Genomic DNA, 21,017 nt, shown 5'->3' with positions numbered 1-21,017 from the left:
CACACAAAGGTAAACACATGCACTTCACACATACAGTAGATATGAACAGCTACCGGACTTACATCCAGTGTGTGTGTGGAGAAGCCGATCTGAGACATCTCCATGTGGAACGAGCTCTCGTTGTTGCCCAGAGTGCCTGCAAGTGGACAGGGACAGCAAGTCATTAGTAAGTATTCTCCATTTCACGTTTTTTGCTTACCCCTAACCATCGCACACCTTCCTTCCTTCCTTCCTCTCCCTGATCTGATCTAGATGGCATCATTATCACCCTCACTCACCGGGGCAGAAATGCCTCACCTTTTCCTCTCCTCCTGTCCCTTCCTCTCTGATTTCCCTAAACATTTAAAGGTGGCATAACTTTTTATCAGCCTTTCTTTCATGTTCCTGCCGCAACTATTGTGATAGCTGTACACTCCCTCTACGTCTTTTAATTTTCTTGCTTTCTCTGCATGACTACTGATTATTTTGTCCCATAGGCCTAATCCTCTTAAATTTCTTTCTCTACTTCTGTCTCATATTTTTGTATTTCATCCTACCTCTTCTTTCTCAGACTCTTTGTATTCTCACATTTGTGTCCCTTATATGGTTGGCTAATTTATCTAATTTGTTATGGCAAGGCATGTTGATTAATCTGACAGTGTTACTGTAAATCAGGGAGTTTATTACAAATCTTCAATATCATATGGGTGTTGTACATCTTAAAGTTTAAAAAAATGGCATCAAATGATAGTGACAGCAGACAAAATACTGTATTAATATATACAAGAACTATATGTAAAAGTAGGTGATTTATTAATCGCTGTCTTGCGAAGAAAATAACTGACAAACTGCTAGTACAGTACATGCCATCATCTGACACAACTATGTATAAAACTCATTTGGTCTGCAACCCCAGATATCTTCGCAGCTAATCATGAGTGACTTAAAGAACTGCAACATTGCTGCTTTCTTTTATTATTATTTTTTTAAACAGTGCATCTATCATTCAGCCAGAGCCTCCTTTTTCTGTATAACAAACCTTCCAGAGTGAAGATGCGATCTCCCAGGGCATCAACAATGTCATTGAGCGCAGCTTCATCGGTCACATTGAAAAAGTACTTCTCTTCAGGGTCGCTGGCGATAGACTTGATCTCTTTAATGAACGTCTCTGGGTCCTGCTGCCGCCGGATGTAATGACCCAAAACCTGGAGGCCAGCGTGAGAGGAAAAAAGAAGGGAGGGAAATAAAAAAAAATTAAAAGAGAAAATACAATAAATCAATAAGCAGATAACAAAAGCTCTATAAAACATTGACTGATTAAGCTAGAAGCACGTTAAGGGGGTAAAAGCGACGGAAACAGAGCAGATGCACAGACACTTTGACATGTATCCGAGCAATCACTTCTCCATGTTTCTGAGGGACAGTGAGAAGAGAATGAGAGATATAGAAGTCTAAATGGGATTGGAAGAGAGGGCTAATACCACACCTAAGTACTACACAAGTACCCTGGAGCTGCAGGATTTAACTGTAAATAAAATAAAAATAAACACACTTCATAGCTGTTTTACTGCCTGTGTAATTTGATAGTAATTAAGCAATACCAAAAGGCAACAAATTGAGTCGAAAACATAAGAACGGAGGAAACGGTAGCCACCAGAGATTTGTAAATGAGGAGCGCAGGCCTAGCTACGAGGTTAAGAGATGACTGAAGCAGAAGATATACTGTAGCAGTAGTGGCCCATGGCTTAACGCCTGAAGTACAAATGAGAAAATTCCAGAAGAGAAACCAAACCCAAGAATCTCCCCCTGTGACTCCAGCTGCCAAGCAAACTAAGGAAGTCCTCTGTTTTCAAAGCATAAGGGATGGAGAGGGGCGTAGTGTGTAAAGAGCCTACATATAAATATGTACATTGAGATCTTATAAATTCCACTCAGGCTGCCAACTGCTGTTGTCACGAACAGAGAAAGAGAAGAATAAATACAGAAAAGAGAATATCTTGTTAAAATATAAAGCACATTTTCAGATTTAAGGGACTTGGACATACAATGGAAGTGTTTATACATACATTTCCTTGCATAAACTCCTCCACAAACCCACTTATAGCCCCTGACCTGCACTGATGTATAAAACACAGTCTGCAATGACTGAGCTCTTGTTTTGAAAGCTCTGCCCTCCCCTGTGAGCCATTTTCAGTCAAAACACACACACACACACACACACACACACACACACACACACACACACACACACACACACACACACACACACACACACACACACACACACACACGTACAAGTAGCCCTTACCTGTCATCACTTTGACTTTTTGGACAAATACCCACAAAACCTACCTCATTCTTTCTTGTTTTCTTCATCCAGTTTTGTTTGTTTCTTTTTGCATTGAAGGCTGCTCCACCTTGACTCTGTCTCTGGCAGTCTGTTTTCTTCTCTCAAATTAAACTTTTGTTGACCTAACATTATGTTGTGCACATGTATGATAGAGTTGTCGTATTATGGATAATCCACACGCCTCTTGTGGGTTCTCCAGAGTAACAGGCACTCTGTTTCTGGGAAGATGTTGCTGTTGAATATTCTAGGGATGGCATTGTCTGTCTGTTTGTCTACCACTTTGCTCCATTAATGTTTCCCAGACTATCCTGTGACTTGTATTCTAGTTACATTGCTCTATTATATATAGCTGTATTTGTGTTTTTTTTAGTGAAATGACTTAACAACGGCTGGATGGATTGCCATGGAATTTGGCACATTCATACCCCCCTCAGGATGAATCATCTTTAATCACTTTGGCATCAACAGGTCAAATTTGTAATATGTTCAATTCACCTGCAAAACTGATGACTTGATTGACAGTTAATCTTCCAAACAAAGGTTTAGCACCAATGGCGTAGCTATGGGTGTGCCGGTGCCACCTACAGTGGCAGCTAGCACACCTAATTAGTAATTGACGCGCTCTGCTGCGGAAGATGTGTCGCGCTTGTGCTCCATATATTTCCGCTGTAGTTTTCCACCTCCAATGTAGAGCAGTGTTCAGCCTCTTCCCTAAACTTTGTCTCATTCAGAGACCCAAACAGGGCTCTGTGTCTGTCCGAACTACTACTACTACTACCAGCAGAGCAACAATGTATGCACAGCAGACAATAAGGCAGGTAGATGGATTCGTTCCTGAAATATTGTGACTTGATTCTTGTAATATAATACCTTTATTTTTCTCAAAACATCACGACTCCTCCACATATGAGAGAACACAGATGGAATTAGTTGAATTTTGAATGTGCAGAATGTTTTAAACATGAGCAGAAAGCTCGCTGAAACACATCTCAGCTGTTAAAGTCCAGGGGTTTAATGTATCCATGAGGTGAACAAGTGCCACATGCACATTTAAAGAGGTTACTTCTCCAACAAAAAAACGCGAAAGAGAGAAGAGTACATTATGCCCACATGTGTGCTGACTCAGTCAGCAGAGATAATGAGAAAAGTTTTACAGGAGAATAAATAGTTGAAAAGAAATACAAAATACCTGAGAGCCTTACTGTATTATATTCCATTATAGTTTTATAGTTTTAATTGTCACCTTTGTTTTCCTTTACATAAATTGATGCAGAAAAGGTAGAAATAGGTGCATAAAAATTCACAAGAATTCAGGAAGTTAAAAATGTTCTGGGGGATGACACCCAAACCCCCCTCATCATATGTCTCCCCACAAATGCAAACAAAACCTATGACTGTGTGTTGCCAGGTCAGGAGTTATTAGGCCAAATGTTTTGCCATATAAATAACATCTACCAACTGGGCAGCTGAGATGAAGGCCTATTGCTATATATATTGCTATATATTTGTGGAGGTGCACATTAATCCGACCATAAATGTGGCACACCCAGTTTTTCTGATGCACATTGCACAGCTCTTTTCTGGATACGCTAGTGTTTAGCACAGAACAAACTAACAAACCTTTATAACAATTTAACCTCAGGACTATCCAAACACAGTGTGACCAACTGGGACTTGTAGCTGAATTTCTCCATCCATAAATATATATATATATATATATATACTAGATACGGTATATCTGATCTTCATCGGCTACACATATTTCTATAGTGGCAGACCTCCATGTTGGCTCATGTTCTCATCTTCTGTGGTCCCATTGGAGTCTGGAGGTTCCCCAGCTTCTTTTGTGGGGACGGGAGGGGTCTTCTGCAACCAGTCATGTCCCTAGAGTCTGTCTGCCCCTCTGACACTAAAACCATGCCACCACTCAGCGTGTTTCTGTGTGTTGAGGGTTTTGGGTGGGGCTAGAAAGGAAGAGTTTTTGTTCCCATTTGGCTATTTTAGTAAACCCAAGGGGTTCATTTGGTAATTTGGAGATGTTATTTTTGGGGGGAGTGGTGGTGGTATTGTGTGGTTGCTTGAGGGTGTATATGGCTATTGTACCACTTTCACACAATGTGTGAGGAATGTCAGGGATGCTCTACATACCCCACTGATAATGTAGGTTAGTTGTTTGTGTTTCTCACAATAGTTTCACTCTTGTGATTGTAGAAAGCCCCACTGAATCAACATGTTGAGCATCACAAGACACTACAACTCACCCAGAAATTCGGATTATTTTAAATTAGCATCGAGACTTGATGAGATTTACTCACAGCGATGGCGTATCTTGTGATGTTTCTGTCTATGCACTCGTCCAGAGCGTCTTGTAGCTCCTCCCCGTCATGTGACTCTCCGTCCGTCACTACAATCATCACCTTGGTGGCGCCATCCCTTGCTCCACGCTCAGCACTGAATGCCTCCGTGCTACAAGAAACAGAAGAATAAGACAGCCTAAAATAAAAAGTTGCTAGTTTTTAACATCCAGCTGACTGATCTTGAATCGAGACAGAGAATACAAGAACGAAACAGAATGAAAATAGAAGGAAAGTGCAAGGAATGAAAGCACCTGAGGGAGAGGGAGCCTACAAGGGAATATCAGTCACTTGGTTTCCTAAAGTCTCAAATAAACATCCCCTATAAGATAATATACAATTTCAAGTGCTTCACTGAGAAAATAAATAGCCAGTAAAACACAGAGATTGGATTTAAGTTCCTTCCCATCAAGTCAGATATATAAATGGTCTAAATCACAACTGGATTTTTCCACAACTATATTAGTCACACTGACACACATACATTAGCTGCCACTTGACTCTTGGTCACCGTGCAGCGTGCATGTGTCATTGCACACAGCGACCGCATCTGTGCATTCCCATCCGGTTGGGCCATGATACAGAGAGGAAACCTAAATGACAAACACACACGAACAGACCCAAGCCACACCCTGTTTGTCTGCAGGAAACCTGTTCTCAGTAGGACCTGATTCAAGTGTTGAATAGGGTTGGTAAGCCTCAGACCAACACACACACACACACACACACACACACACACACACACACACACTCACACTCACACACACACACACACACACACACACACACACACACACACACACACACACACACACACACACACACACACACACACAGTGAGCTGGGAAGAGTAGTCACTGCAAGTGAACTCAGTCATTTACAGGCCTTAACTCCAGCCCTTGTCTAAATATAACATCGTGGTCACCCGCAAGAAACGCAGAGTTAAAAACAACCGTTTCTCTATGCAGTCTGAAAATTACATATGGTGCAGGGGAGAGGAGAAAAGAGAAGAAAGGAGTGAAAGAAAAATAATGGGGACAAATGGATGAGTAAAAGACTGGATAAAATGATAAATGAAAGATGGCAAACAGGTAAACAAGTCTGGAAATATAGAATAAATCACTAAAGAAAAAGTAGAGGAAAAAAAACTAGTGAAGGTAATTGTAACAGAAAGAAAGGGGTTGGGAATCCAAATTAAAAGAATGATAAAAAGACAATAAAATGAAGCCAAATATTACAACTGAGAAGTGCAAATCCTGCTCTGATGTGGTATTAAGATTATGTGATATACAGTGAAATAAAACTGGTGAGAAGAGAGAATGGAGTTATAAAAGGGGAAGGAAAGCTGTGGAGGAGAGCAGAGGGAGAGACAAGACAGACATAAACAGGTAAGAAGGGTAGGAATAATAAAAATGAAGCGAGGGAAGCACAGAAAACGAGATGAGAAAAAGAGAAGGGGAGATGAAAGAGGTGAGAAAGTGAGTGGAGCTAATTGGGAGGCCTGGTTGTATTTACAAGCCATTTTATGGTGTCATGCGCAGTGTGGTAATGACACAGCGCAGCGGTCTGTGTGTGTACTTTTGTGTGTGAGTGTGTGGGTGAGCGGGAGCGTCTCAGACGAGTGGAGCAATATAAAAATCATTGGCTAATCCACTTGTAGAAGGCTGTTTGATGTTCATGCATTAGTCTGTCAACTACTCTACATTCAAACTGTCCTCTGTGCACTCCATTACCATCATTTACACGTCAACATCACACTGTAAGCAGACTCAAAGCAACTTAGCCTACATTTTATTTCCCTACACACACTTACGTAGGCTATTGCTTGGCTATTGAGAGCTCAATTTGCTCAAAGTTTTCTTTTTGAAAATGTGTTAAATTATTTTTAAAGCTGAGACCAAGTCCTTTCAAATGATTAGTTGGGAAATGAACTATTTTGCTTTCTTGCCATTATTTAACATCTATATTTATTTATATAGATGCAGAGTGATACTACCTAGTTTACCATAAAGACTGGGAACAAGGGAAACAGCTAGCCTGGCTCCGTCTAACTTTCCTACCAGCACCCTAAAGTTCAGTAATTAACGCATTATATCTGGTTTGTTTAATCCAAACAAAAAAAAACAAAGTGTAAAAAGAATGCACTACAGTGGTACCGGGGGTTATGAGCTGGACTATTTCTTGGCCATGAGCAATTAGTCTCATGACGCCGACAACACTGCGGGAAGGTTTTTCCTTCAACACATAATTGGTTAATTAACTAATATTCAAGCTGTGTGGCCATGTAAAGCCTGCATGGCACTGTCTTAATTATTATGCTGTCTTATTCAGTTTCTTCTTTAATTTTTCAAACTTTCTTGGTGTGAGATTTTACAAGGTCAAAACATGAGGCTTGAATTTTTTTGCTTTGTAGTCTCAAGTCAAGTCAAACATTCCAGATCTTAACGGAGTGTAATAATTGACAATTCTGTCTGATATCAGGCAAGTCTAACACTATACAGTCAAGTCAAGTGAGCTTGTCTTTGAATGTAGATAACTCATCTCAGAGTTAGTAATAACAAGGAATGAATGCCATTTAATGTCAGCCCTTGTAAGAATAGTAATACAATGTGTGTATGTGAATTGGAGTGTATGGTGAGCCCTTATGGTGTGTCTGTGTTTATCTGTGCATGTATGTACTGTTAACAGTCTGTAAGTGTCTGTGTGTGTATTATTATAGCTGTAGAAGCACTACTTGGCTGACCAGGCTGGGTCAGGCTGTGCCACACCTGCAGCCGCGCTGAGCCAGCAGCTGACTAGTCCAGCTCAGCTAATCTGACTGTTTTTCTAGCCCGTCACTTTCCTGCCTAGTGCCAGCTCTGCTATCTGTCCATCTGTGTCTAGGTGTGTGTGTGTGTGTGTGTGTGTGTGTGTGTGTGTGTGTGTGTGTGTGTGTGTGTGTGTGTGTGTGTGTGTGTGTGTGTGAGAGCAGGAGTACGTGCTGTATATTTGCAGCCAAAACATGAGTTTTTTTTTTTATTACAAATTACTCCTAAACTATTTAAAAACTTGTAACCCCCATTTCTTTACTCTGACACAAACACCTGAGAGAACTTTCACGTTAGCGATTTAAAAAAGACTTCTGAGTAACAAGTTTCATATTTCTTTTTTTTGTCATGATCAATGAGGAGTCTACTAATGGTGTCACCATCTGTTATTTAGTGTTAATTAGTGACATTGAAAGGTAAAGCGCAGAGAGAGAGTGTGTAGTAGTAGCAGTGTCTGGATTTCCCGTCACTGGTATTTTAATGCCACAGTTACACTTTTTTACTGGCTCCATTTTCCAGTCACTGCTTTTCAACTACCTTTTAAATGTTTCTCCTAAACTTCTCAATTTTTTACCTTTAAATGTACCAGAAAACAGGAACTCTCCAATTACCTGTGTGTGTGTGTGTGTGTGTGTGTGTGTGTGTGTGTGTGTGTGTGTGTGTGTGTGTGTGTGTGTGTGTGTGTGTGTGTGTGTGTGTGTGTGTGTGTGTGTGTGTGTGTGTGTGCGTGCGTGCGTGCGTGCGTGCGTGCGTGCGTGCGTGTGGAACACCTCTCCAAGACACACACATCCCAAAAAGGAAGCTGTGGCCAAACATCGGGTCTGGGTGTGGTGCTCCATGTGGGTATGACTTTAATAAAGCAGGAATTTTATTTTGAAAAGAAAAATATATTTTAAGAGTTATTCACTTAGTCGCTGACCCTCAACCTATAGAGCTGTTTCTTTAGACTTGGGTTACCAGCTTAAATACCCCCAACGTGCTTTATAAGAAAAATCATAAACCTAACTGGGCAACAATACAGTTAAAGGAGAGTATTTTAAAGATAGTCAGGATTTTATCGTTTCTAAATCTCTGTTCAGTCACTTGCACATGCTTCAAAAAAACTTTTGCTAAAACAACATTCTTTCAACCTGCATTAATTGATTTTTTTTGGTCACTTGGGGGGGCAACTGTTAACACGACACTAAGCAAACAGTTGCTTATTTACTCATCCAGCAAACACAAAGCAACCTAATCATTAATTTAGAGACGTGTTCAGCTAGCAAAATCCAATATTCACTTTTAGCTCTGTTTTTGGTCTCCACAAAGCGGCAACTTCTAGGCCTGAAAAGTAAAGCCAATGGGGAAGTGCCTTAAACCTGCATTCTATCTAATTTATTACCTCAGTAAACATTTTCCTAATGAGTTTATGGTCTCAACAACTAGTTTACCATGGATTGTATATTCATGGCACTGTTTACATTAAAATAGCCTTGAAATTGTTATGGGTGTTGTCCATGTTTTCATCTAAACTTTGACTCTCTCACTGTGTGTTTTCACTTAATCATAGTTGATTGGAACATTTTGGTCACCATAAAATGTCTTGTTCTGCGCTATGTCAACTAAGCTAGCTAGCTAACACTAGTGATAGCTGTTAACTTAAGGGAAAGGCTGCCAATTTTCAACCAGGTCTGTGTACTGCCATTTACAGTATTTAGTTGTATGGTGCCAGTACCCGGAGGCCCGGAGGCCCGGAGGTTTGCATTTACCCTCCGGCAAAACTATGTTGGATGACTCACGTCAGAAGGGTTAAAAATCTGTGACTTTCCCTCATTGGTGTTTAGCTTAGCGCAGCACCATTTAAACCATACACAACACTGGCTTAGATGTGTCATCCTCCCCAGCTCTGCCCTTTTGTCCACGGCTCCAAAATAACAAGATGGCGACGGCCAAAATGCAAATTCCCAGCTTCAAAATGGCAGTCCACAAACCAATGGGTGATGGCACTAATGTTACATCCACTATTTTTACAGTCTATAGTCTCCACAAACTTCTGATGGAAATATCTTTCTCTTTTGCTGCTAAATGCTCAACTACGTTGACCAGCTAGTCACTAACTTTGTCTGTGAGCTCACTGATACTGGGCAAGTATGTAATGGGTTCATCAGGTTTTTTTTGCTGATAACAACTGCCTGCTCCGGCTGGAAACGTGTTTGATGAGAGTAGTGAGAATGAACCAAAACAGTAAAGTAGCAGGATATCAAACCAAAACAATGAGCTGAAAGATGCTAAAGAGTTTGCCACTATGATCGACTCCTTTCACATTGTGAAGTAATTTCATCCATATGTAAAATCAAAATATTAATTGGAGCAGCTTTATATACCCAATATTTAATCTAATCCTTGTATGACATCTTGCTGTTAATCAAAAGCAGCCTGATGGGATCACACTGGAGCATATTATTCGAAAGAACAGACTAGAAAAAATAGACCTGATTGTCATTATAACTACAAATTATACAGTGAATCTAAGAATGCTATACCAAAATCTAAACAGCCAGACAGTTTCCAGTTAGCCAGCCAAATCTACAGTATGTTTCAGTACAAAGAACATCAGCTAGTAGAAGTGAAGTAACAGTGAATGACAGGCCTACCAGGCAGTGTGGATGGCGTATGCAGTGCGCGTCTCTCGTCCCTCCTGTCTGCTGATGTTCTTGGCGGCCTCCACCACCTCCTGTGTGGTCTGGTAGTCCTTCAGAGACCACTCGTGGACTGCTACCTCACCATACTGCAGTATACCAACCTGAATGTGAGCGTGCACACACACACACACACACACACACACACACACACACACACACACACACACACACACACACACACAAACACACACAAGTATTTCAACAATGCCACATGTTCATGGTCATGCTGGCACATATGGTTGTGGAAAGCAACATCTGAGACTCTTGTTTCAGGGGTGAACTATCTCTTTAAGTACCAATCCTGTTCTTAAAGCAAACAGTGAACTTGGGGAATTTTTGAATTCATTCAAAAACCAGAGGTATTTCCTCTTCACCTCACATTGCCTGCTACCCCCTACCCTCCCTTTTCAAAACCCAAACCCCCTCTCACTCCTCTTGTTATTTAGCTCAGAATCACATCCCCAGATTCCCCCCCTCAGACTTCCATTCCTCTTGAACCTCAAGCTAGCTCGGCTCACGTCCCTTTACATTACAAAAGCAATTCATTCTGGTCATTATTTGCCAAACTGGATCTTTGCATGTGTCACTCTGTGCATGTTTTCACTCAAGGGACTAGCTTGTCTTACTCTTCTGGGCAACAGCTAAGGGGTTCCAGAGATTTAAGTGGGAGACTCACTCAAAATTCAAACCCACAAGTTTCCATTACTAATGTAAATAATATTTGTAGGCAGTGCAAATACGCATCGACTTGCACTGTTACCTGCATCTGGTCCAAGCTGATGTGGAACTTGCTGAGGATGTTGCTGAGGAAGTTCTGGACCTCGTACCAGGGGTAGATACTGTTGGAGCCATCCAGCACGATCACGATGTCCATGTATGTGGAGCACCCTGTCACATGTGTGTATTAAAAAAGAAATATTTTGTTGGCTAAAGCAGGCCTGTGCAGCATGTTGCTCTGCCTAAGTGTGTGTGTGTGTGTGTGTGTGTGTGTGTGTGTGTGTGTGTTTACTTTGCGCTGTTGGAGCAATGGTCCCTCTTGGTTCTAGGTCATCGCTGACAGAGGCACAGATGCCAGTGCTGAACATAGACGTACCACACTCTTGAGACCACAGAGGGGCACATGCCTGCCAAACACACATCAGCATCTGTCTTACAGGTGAAGCAATTTTAAGAGCATCTACAGTCAATGAAAGCAGTTTATATTTTCAAGTGTTCCGCTCACAAGACGTCTAGGTGTTTTTTTGGGGGTCGTTATCAAAGGGTTTGAACACAAATGTGGTCGGGTGACTGAATAAACAGAGAAGAAAAGACCAAATGAGGGCCGACGGGAGAAAAAAAAGAAAACAAGTCATGAGAGGGAATAAGTCATGGAAAAACTACAATAGTGTGGTTTGGTGGGACAGAGAGAGACTATTGTTGACATGTTGGCAGTCACTGCTGTCATGAGTGGTTTAACAGAGCTGGAACACAAGAGCAATTTAAATCTGATTGTGCTAAATGTAGGGGGGTGAATGTGGGTTGGGGGCATCATATAAAAATATTTCTGTCTTCAAAGCATGCCGTTTATTTGGCTTTCATACCAAGAGGGAGGAATAAGGGGGAAAGTGCAGAAAGAGGAGATAAAAGAGAAACTTGTGAATTCAGCAGAGAGACAAAAGAGAAAGACCGAAAACGGAGTGAAATGGGGGGAGAATGAGAGAAAGAGAAACATCCTGGTTTTGCTCGCCCTGTCATTATAGAAGGGTTTCTCCTCAGGCACACAGACAGCCAGAGAAAAAGGGATGGAGAGAGGGATGAGAGAAAGGAAGGAGGGAGAGGACAGAGAAAAGCGAGAGAGGTGCTATGGCTTTTGGTAGGTCTGTCATTAACAAAGGGCCGGAGACGCATTCCGATCCTGTTATAGACCTGACCACTGGGGTTTAGATAAACACACACACATTAAATGGGCTAAGCTGGATCGCGTTCGTGAACTGTACACGACTCCACACCCGGAGCAGCAGTAAAAACCTGGCAGACACCAAAACACGCAAGCACACTTGCTTAACACACACACACACAAACACACACACAGTAACTCACATACAAAACACATACACTTCTGCTTGCTGGCCCAGATACAAGTGTGTTCCTCTGCAAACCAGAAGCCTCAAAACTGGAGAAATTGGAGAGCAACAGCGAGATGTGTGTATCAGAGTTGAAGACTTAAGATGTGACACTCAGACTTGAGTTACACTTAAGTCACAAAAATGAGGACTTGCACTTGACTGCTCTGAGATTTCACTTGGATTTGAGAACAAAAACTTTTGTCCCTCCTACAATATCACAAAAATAATACAGAGATCAGCTAGAGGAAGGCAGGCATAGCCTCACAACTTGTACAAGTACAGTAATTACAATATTATGCCTATGCATTGAAAGCATGGTCTCAGTTTAGTCTGTGTTTTACTTTGTAAATGTGCATATAAATCTCCAAAAAGGTATTCAGAGTGGTGGATCAGTGAACCGCACATGGTCACATCACACCAACAGAGATAATTCATTAAAAATTCTGTCAAACAAACACAACCTGGTCTCACCACATCCCTTTAAGGCTCTGACACACCAATCCGACGGCCGACCGTTGATCAGTCGGTTCCCGTCTCTCAAAAAAGTGCCTCGGAACACACTGAAGCGACGCCTACTTGAGCGTATGTTTTGCGCGTGCGCTAGGCGTAATACGTCTCCATAACAGCAGGTGGCGCTAATCTGTATTGTCAACCAAAAAAATGAAAACCAGAAATGACGGAACATCTCTCTAGACCCAGTAAACACAGAGCACGCTGTCGTCAGTCATTGTTTTCATCAGAGAGTGTTGATAGTAGTCAAAAAGAATCATTGTTGTCATTACTCGCTGAACGGAAGAAAATACGATGGCTAGTAATAAGAAGGCGTCGTCAGCTCTCGGGCTTCTTCTTGTGGAAGAAGCACTGACGGCCAATAATCGGGTTGGCGTGTCAGAGCCTTTAGGCTCCCACACTCGACTCAAATGCCACGTAGCAAAATATATTGTTTCTGAGTGTTGAAACTACATACCAGGAAGCCATCAGGTGAGTCTGGTGTGAGCGTCATTCCCAGGTGAGAATTCCTCAGGTTTTTAGAAACGTTCCGGAGAGCAATCTCACCTGAGAGAGATAGAGTTTATTGTAGCATCTGGGTAACACATCAGGGAGAGTTGATTTGTAAAGGATATTTGTTTCTCTCACCTAGGTTCACTTTGCTGCAGTTTGAGTACTTCTCCTCTCCTATGACGCATTTGTACACATCTCCTTTCCTGTTGTTGGGCGGGCCGTCCCAGGGAGCACCGACCAGCATCCTTCAACAGAATGAAACAGTCAGTCATTTATCATCAAAACATCATTGCACATCCTCTTTATGTAAGAATTAGGACACTTTCAACACACACACACACACACACACACACACACACACACACACACACACACACACACACACACACACACACTTACGATTTCTCTCCCTTTGCTTCATGTTGTAAAACAGAGAAGCCAAACAGAGCATCCTCTGGACCGGTGAAGATTCGCGGATTCTTTACATCTATATTGAAACACTGACACAATCCTGAAAGACATAACAGAAAAGATTTATTACACAAACCTAAAGACAACACTTTTTTTTAATTGTCATTCCCTTAACCTCCAAACCCCAAAGGCAGGTGAGTCAGTCATCACAAACTCATGCTGCGCAGCCAAACTTTGTTCAGTCCCACAGAACTTTATATTAAATTCTAGTGAAGATCCCAAAGTTTCCAAAGATGTCCAATATGCCAGGCTGATTTTTGAGAAAATGTATATAAAATGATTCATAAGATATCTACAATATTTTCTTTTAATGAGATGGTGATGTCATAAAATAACATGGAGTCCTAGGTTTGAATATTTCACTCAGTGTAAACATAATATAGCTGAAACGAAGAGCTGGAACAAGCTCACACAGAATATAGATGTGATACTGACAGACAATGTGGAATAAGATGATTTTTCCAACCTTTAAGAAACTTAAAGGAAAATAATTAAATTCAAAATCCTTTATTTGTCTCTCAATCCAAAAACACAAGTATGACAAATGTGTTAGAAAGACGGCGGATTAATAGCAGCAATATCTAACACAGGTCAAAGTTAAAAGGTCAAAATTGCAAGTGCATTTATCAGTCTATACACAAGGTAAACTGACCACAAAAGGGGAAAACTGAATGTTCGCTTTTGGCCGAGAATTAGATGAGAGGATCGACACCTCTCTCATAGTCTGTTAAATATGAAGTTATGCAGCCAAAAGTTTGCTATCTTAGCTTAGCATAAAGAATGGAAACAGGGGGAACCAGCTACCCTTGCTCTGTCCAAAGGTAACGAAATCTGCCTACCAGCACACCTGAAGCATTGCAAAATAACACGTTATATCTCGTTTGTTTAATAGGTACCCATAAAAAAGTGTAAAAAACACAAATCACCATCTTAGTGCCGGTCTACTTTTTAGTAACTTCATATTTATTGTAAAACATGAGCGTAGTATATCAATCTTCACATCTAACTTTCGGCAAGAAAGTAATAAAGCGCATTTCCCAATAAGAATACCCGTTGACACAAACATTATGAATTAGCTGTTAAAATTAGTAAGAGCATGTAAAACAGGAAGCTAAAAACTGTGTGTAAACAACCGTACATGTACAGTGCAGAGTCAGATTATTATTTCCCCTCTTGGACTTGGGAGAGGGGATTTGAGGGAGGGAGAAGGGGGACTTAAAACGATGGATAAACATAGTGACCAAAGGCAACCTTTGAGGAAAAAGGGAGTTCAGTTTGAGGAGAAAGAGGGAGAGGAGAGGAGAGAGAAGAGGCAAGGCAGGGAAGGGTGTGGGTTAGAAAAACGATGGAGTATAGTAAGCCCCCTGTTGTGACACACAAGCCTGCCCTTCATACGAGAGAGAGAGACGTGAGGGAGACAGAGGAAGACAGAGAGCAACAAGATGGTAGTCAGACAGTTCACATTCACGTTGTGAACATTTAGGTGTAAACTGAAGCAATGAAAACATGTTGCAACTGGCAAAATGAAAGACACACATCTTGTTTGTTCACAGTCTGAAGGGGAAAGTCTAACTATGGTTTTCCAACACCAGAAAAAAATACATAAAGGCAGACCTACATAGATTAAATGTTTCCTGCTTTGTTAATTAAAGTGAAACTGAATGAACAAATGAAACAAGAGCTTCCTGATGACCTTTTAGAATTCATAATAAATAGGATAAGTAATTTTGTTAGCCGCATTGCAGATCTTCACATTAGTAAATTGATTTATTAGGAGTTGTGGATCCAGGAATTTCAAGTTTTCTGGAAACAGTAATTAAAATTAAACAAGTTGCACAAGTTTTCTCCAGTTGTCGGTTACCTTGCCTACATCAGGTCTGAGTTGGCTCTGGTTTCTACCCTAAAGTCCATCAATAAGTCATGAGAGCTTTTAAACGAAATGTAAATAACCATAAATACTAGATACACAACTGTTTTTTTTTCATTAAGGTTTTGACCAAATAAAACATTTACTTTTAATGGATAACGAAATTAAGAGTCTACAGCCATGCTAACGGCTCTGTGAGGCATTAGCGGTGCTTTCAGCTAAATGCTAAGCATGCTACCATGCTTACAATGACAATACTAATATGCTGATGTTTAGCAGGTATACCATCTTAGTTTAATGGTAAGCATGCTCACATTTGTACTAAACACAAAATACAGCTAAGGCCGATGGGAATGTCATTAACCAAAGATGATGACACAAGATGAAGTCAGGGGATCACAAAAGTTACGATAATTCATCCTGAGGTGGACATGACTGTGTGCACAAAATGTCATGGCAATCCATCCAATAGTTATTGAGACATTTATCTCAAAACCACAAATGTCAACGTCATAGTGGCACTAGAGGAAATGTTAGGTTCATACCAAGTAGGCCCTTTGTTTGGTTCACACTTGGATTAAACTTTGTATTAAATGTATAAAAATGCACAGTATACTGTACAGACCGATAACAATGAATCCACATTTATTTCCTGTTTCAGCAAAGTGTGACAGGAAATAAACTCTCCTTGCTATTTCCTTCAGATATACAATTCCACCTAAATTAAAGAGCAGCATTATGTTGTATTTTTTTAGTTCAGTCTCAGATAAACGCTATGCTACTCTAGACAGTTGATATTTAACTTGTCCCACTTATGCATCTACTAAATGTTATTTGTAACCATGGAAAGCAGGGTGTGTTGGCTGTGTTTTGTAAAAGGGGATTTTTTAAAGTAAATTTGAGTTGACATGTAATTAAGCAGCATCCAGGGGCATCTCCAGTAACTCTTCTACTGTACTACTCAGTGATTCCACTGGAGAAAAGTAATCCAGATGGGGAAAAAGACCCGAACATTGCTGCTGTGATTATACACCAGCTACTCACACACTTGTATACAGATACTTACCCACAAATACACACAGACACACACGCAGACAGTTACCTCGGACCGGTCAACCAGAGGGTGATTCCACTTGGTTTTGAAAGAGAAACTAGATATGTTTCTCTTCCATCTCTGCTGCTGCCTTTCTCACATACTGATGTTCTTTCTACCTGCGCTTTCATTTCTCTTCTATACAGATGTTTTTCATTGTAATGTCATTGCATTTTCAGCCAAGTTTCTTCTTTTCCTTGTACCCAGATTTACTCAGTGGACAACTACAAATATGTGTTTTATAGTCATGCTAGCAGATGGGTCCACCAGTTGGTCCAGACTGAAATACCTCAATTTATATTTGATGGATTTCCATAAGATTGTGATAACTTTAGTCAACTGTTTGCTGTCTTAGTGCCATGATCAGGTCAAAATTTGAATTTGTGAAATACTTTGGTTAATGACCAAACACCTGCAATCAAAATGACATCCTCAGAAGTAGCTACTTAAGTGTTAATTTGCAGAGCATGCTAAACTGATATGGTGAACATAGTAAACTTGTACCTGCTTAACATCAACATGTTAGGACTGTCATTGTGCGTAAGTTAGCATGCCAACATTAGCATTTAACTCAAAGCACCACTGTGCCTATGTAAGTAGAGCCTCACAGAGTTGCTAGTGCAGCTGTAGACGTCTTGTTTCTGCATATCTTGCAGATCTGAGTGAGCTTCCAATATTTCAACGTCCAAACCTCCGGTGACTTTGATGAGATTTCTCCATCTCTAGGCTATCTGATTCTACACAGATGTTTAATACACTTCACCTATGGGAATATGCGTAGGCAAGGACAGAGTCATTCCTTAATACTAAATCTTCCATTTTCATGGCCAGAATGAATACAAATCTATCCAGCTTTGTTGCAACGAGTTATTCTCTCATTTTCTCTCCCACCACCACTTTTATACACAGTGTAGTAAAATGTTTCTGTCGCTTCTTGTGGCACCATCACCCACCCTCTCTGATTCCAAATTGCTTTCCACAACAAACCAGAGCTCCGATTACAACCCGCTGCTACTGATTTTCTCTGTCATCCTCCTATTTCACTCATTCTTTCATAAACCATAAATTGCTCTTTTCTTTTACCATCTCTCCTAACACACACACACACACACACACACACACACACTGTAACACAAGGCCCCCTCCCTTCCCAACCCACAGAAGTGTACCATCGTTCCCTGTTTTCCCTGTCCTGTCCTCCCTCCTCTGGTTCCATTTTCATTGGGGTTTATATATGACACTGTACCGCAGCCTGTCTGACCACCCATCGCCATGACAACTGACGGCAAACATTTATCAAGCCAAACTGGGTCCAGATTCTCTCAACCACACGTTCAGCTCTGGGCACTACTGCTGCTGGATGTGTATGGCTGTGATTGTGCAGTATAGGCTATGTATACATGTGTGTGCACAGAAACTGAACTTCACACTACAATGTTTTGAAAACTATAGAGATATGCTAGCACTTACATATGCAGAGACATTGATGTATGTTGTTTTAATTGGACTAACATATTTAAGTTTCCCTTTCTCCTTGTCTTTTTCTCTGTGTCTTTAATTTATATCCCTGACTCAAAGCACCTCTGTGAAATGCTCGACTGTCTGTTTATATCATCTTTATTTAACCGACTCATAATGTTTCCCATGCATCCCCCTCCTTCACCTATTCTCACCCCCTTTTAACAGATTTTCTCTCCATTATCTTGTTTGTGTTCTGTTCTCATCTTTGTCACCCTCTCCTGGGGAATGGGGGTGGAAGAAGAGGGGGAGTAGTAATGAAAGTCAGCAAATAATGGGAGAGTAAAAAAAAAACATAAGAAGATAGCTGGGAGAATAATAGCAACAATTTATGAATGACTAACACACACCTGTGTTTGGCATCTCAGTAAAGCATAACAGAGTGTAACAGGCATGGGATGCCTGCTGTCCACATCAGGGGAGCTCTGCTGAAACCATTAACATTACACACACTTACTCACCTACATGCTCCTGTATGACACATGCACAAGCTAACAAACTCACACACATGCAGGAACACTTAAGATAAGATCACATAAGCTACAGTACAAATTAAATGAAAGGTTGCACAGGAAAAAAAAAGGAAACAATTTTTTCTGTACATGCGTGATTTAAACTGATAATGGAGTGCAGTGTGTAAAACTTAACCACAGACAACATTTGGCTGCTGGCATGTGTAAAAAAGTGTGTGTGTGTGTGTGTGTGTGTGTGTGTGCGTGCGTGTGTGCGTGTATGCGCATGCGTGTGAGTGTATACGTTTGTGGTCATCGTTCATTCCTCAGCTTCTGGATGAGAAGCATAGCATGAAAACTGGCTGGGTGGATAATTGTTCTTCCGTCTACATGCAAAAATTTGGCACAATCGATACATTGACTTCAGCGTGTGTGTGTGTGTGTGTGTGTGTGTGTGTGTGGTGTGTGTGTGTGTGTGTGTGTGTGTGTGTGTGTGTGTGTGTGTGTGTGTGAGAGAGATTTAGAGCAGGTAAAAACTTAACATGCCTTGCACAACATAATACCTCAGCCTATTGATATCATTTTGCGTCACGGCTGCATGCTATGATTAAACCATGCAGTTAAACCTCTGCTTATCAGCTGCATAAACACTTGGTAGACAACAATGGTCTTTTTCTAGCTGGTGAGCAGGAATGGCTCAATGAGGTGTGTGAGGCTGCTCTGCCACAACGAACATGAGTACATGAAGGGAGCTGATGTTCAGAAAACACACATGGCATAGACGCCTTATTAGGGGAACTTTAGACATCAAGTCTAAGTTATGGATATGGCTGATATGGCGGGGTGGGGTCAAGTTACACAGCTGCCAGAGTCAGAAGGTGTCAGCTGTAAGAGGAGATGAACCAGTAACCTTTTGGCAGAGGATACATGCAAATATCTGTGATCGCTCCAAACATCTTCTGGTAGCTGGAGGCCTCCAGCAAGAATGAAATACTTCCTCACTACTGACATAACTGATAGATTTACACAAGGATCAGACTTTGAACATGACTTTGTTGGACTCATGCACAACTTCTTATACCTTTGATCTGTTTGGCAAATGCAGTGTGGCCATATGTTTTAATATGCCTGCTTCTCTCCTCTCCTGCACACAATCATGTTAGGAATGTCTTCATGGTCAGTCACTGACTGTCACACAGAATAAAGCTCTTTGGGACTCAGGGAGGCACGTGTGACACAATCATTCACACATGTTGTCTGTTAAAGTGCAAAAGTTGTAGAGGTTAATGACCATATCACCTAGAGAGACAGTGCTGGAGGACAGGAGAGCAACTGGGAGGTGAAGAGGCATCAATCATGGACAAGAGGTCGACTTTAGTTCTCCAAAGTTCACAAGTTACCCCCCATGTTCATTCACCCGTTATCATTAAGTACTTTCATCTTATTTAAGAAAACAACACATCAACCCGTTTAAAACTTGGGACTTCTAAACCAAATTATGACTTTTAAAAAATGACTATAAAGTGGTTCTTACCTTTAAGAAGGAGGATGAAGTCCAGGCACAACAGGTAATTACGCAGCTCCATTTATAAAATCGAATGAAAGCAGAGTCTCTATTTTTCTCTTTTTGTTCCCTGTTTACAAAGTGGTGTCCCCTGAGCTGTTGAAAATGCAGTGCATCGGTGTCCACCACAAACACATAAACACACACGCGCTTTTTCAGCTCTCTCTTTCCCCAAGAGATGCGTAAAATCCGGTCAAACGGTGCTGCAGTGGCATGTCTGCTGTGCGTGTGCGGGCTCGTTTACAAAAGCAGTTTCGAGTTGTTTAATATAGATGAAAATAAAAAAAACCTACTCTACACGAGAATTCCTGTCCGTGATTTTTGCGTTTCCTAAAGTCTCTGTAGGAATATTTGGCACCACAGGAGAAACTTATATTATAAGTGCACGAAAAGCTCTTTAGGATAAAGAGAAAAAAACTTAATTGACACCTCAGTGACCCATGTTTTGGGCGTGAAAATCTTACACCTGTCCCATCCAACAAGAGGCCGCAGTTCAGACTGATTAAACCATTACTAATGTGTAACACCTTCCCAAACAGTCTTCCTAGCACCGCGCTTTATCCCTCCTGACTCCGGAGCGCGTCTTTGAAGATCAAGCTCTCCTGTAGACAGAAACTTCTCTCATCAAGCCAAAAGTTTGAGGTGAGGTTTCTCAGATAACTTGTTATCCATTATTATCTCCGCTGATTTTCTCACATTAACAGCAAATCGGTTGTTTGTCGGGAGTTTCTGTCGATGTAAATAGTCTATGTGCCTCTAGTAACGGATTTCTTT

General features: G+C 41.1%; 1 protein-coding gene across 1 annotated transcript in view; it reads right to left on the bottom strand.

The window, feature by feature from the left end:
- itga10 (integrin, alpha 10) overlaps window positions 1-21,017 on the bottom strand; it is a 27,338-nt gene extending 6,321 nt beyond the window's left edge. The window contains exons 1-10 of the mRNA XM_028579507.1: window positions 20,214-21,017; window positions 13,678-13,789; window positions 13,414-13,523; window positions 13,244-13,332; window positions 11,181-11,295; window positions 10,932-11,059; window positions 10,124-10,272; window positions 4,645-4,795; window positions 1,019-1,184; window positions 63-136 (exon numbers count right to left, since the gene is read on the bottom strand). Coding sequence (XP_028435308.1) covers window positions 63-136; window positions 1,019-1,184; window positions 4,645-4,795; window positions 10,124-10,272; window positions 10,932-11,059; window positions 11,181-11,295; window positions 13,244-13,332; window positions 13,414-13,523; window positions 13,678-13,789; window positions 20,214-20,265 — 1,146 coding nt within the window. The 5' untranslated portion in view covers window positions 20,266-21,017. The remainder of the gene's footprint in view (window positions 1-62; window positions 137-1,018; window positions 1,185-4,644; window positions 4,796-10,123; window positions 10,273-10,931; window positions 11,060-11,180; window positions 11,296-13,243; window positions 13,333-13,413; window positions 13,524-13,677; window positions 13,790-20,213) is intronic.

Source organism: Perca flavescens, chromosome 6, assembly GCF_004354835.1.
Source record: "Perca flavescens isolate YP-PL-M2 chromosome 6, PFLA_1.0, whole genome shotgun sequence".
Classification (NCBI taxonomy): Eukaryota; Metazoa; Chordata; class Actinopteri; order Perciformes; family Percidae; genus Perca; species Perca flavescens.
This window is presented reverse-complemented; position numbering and strand designations above follow the sequence as displayed.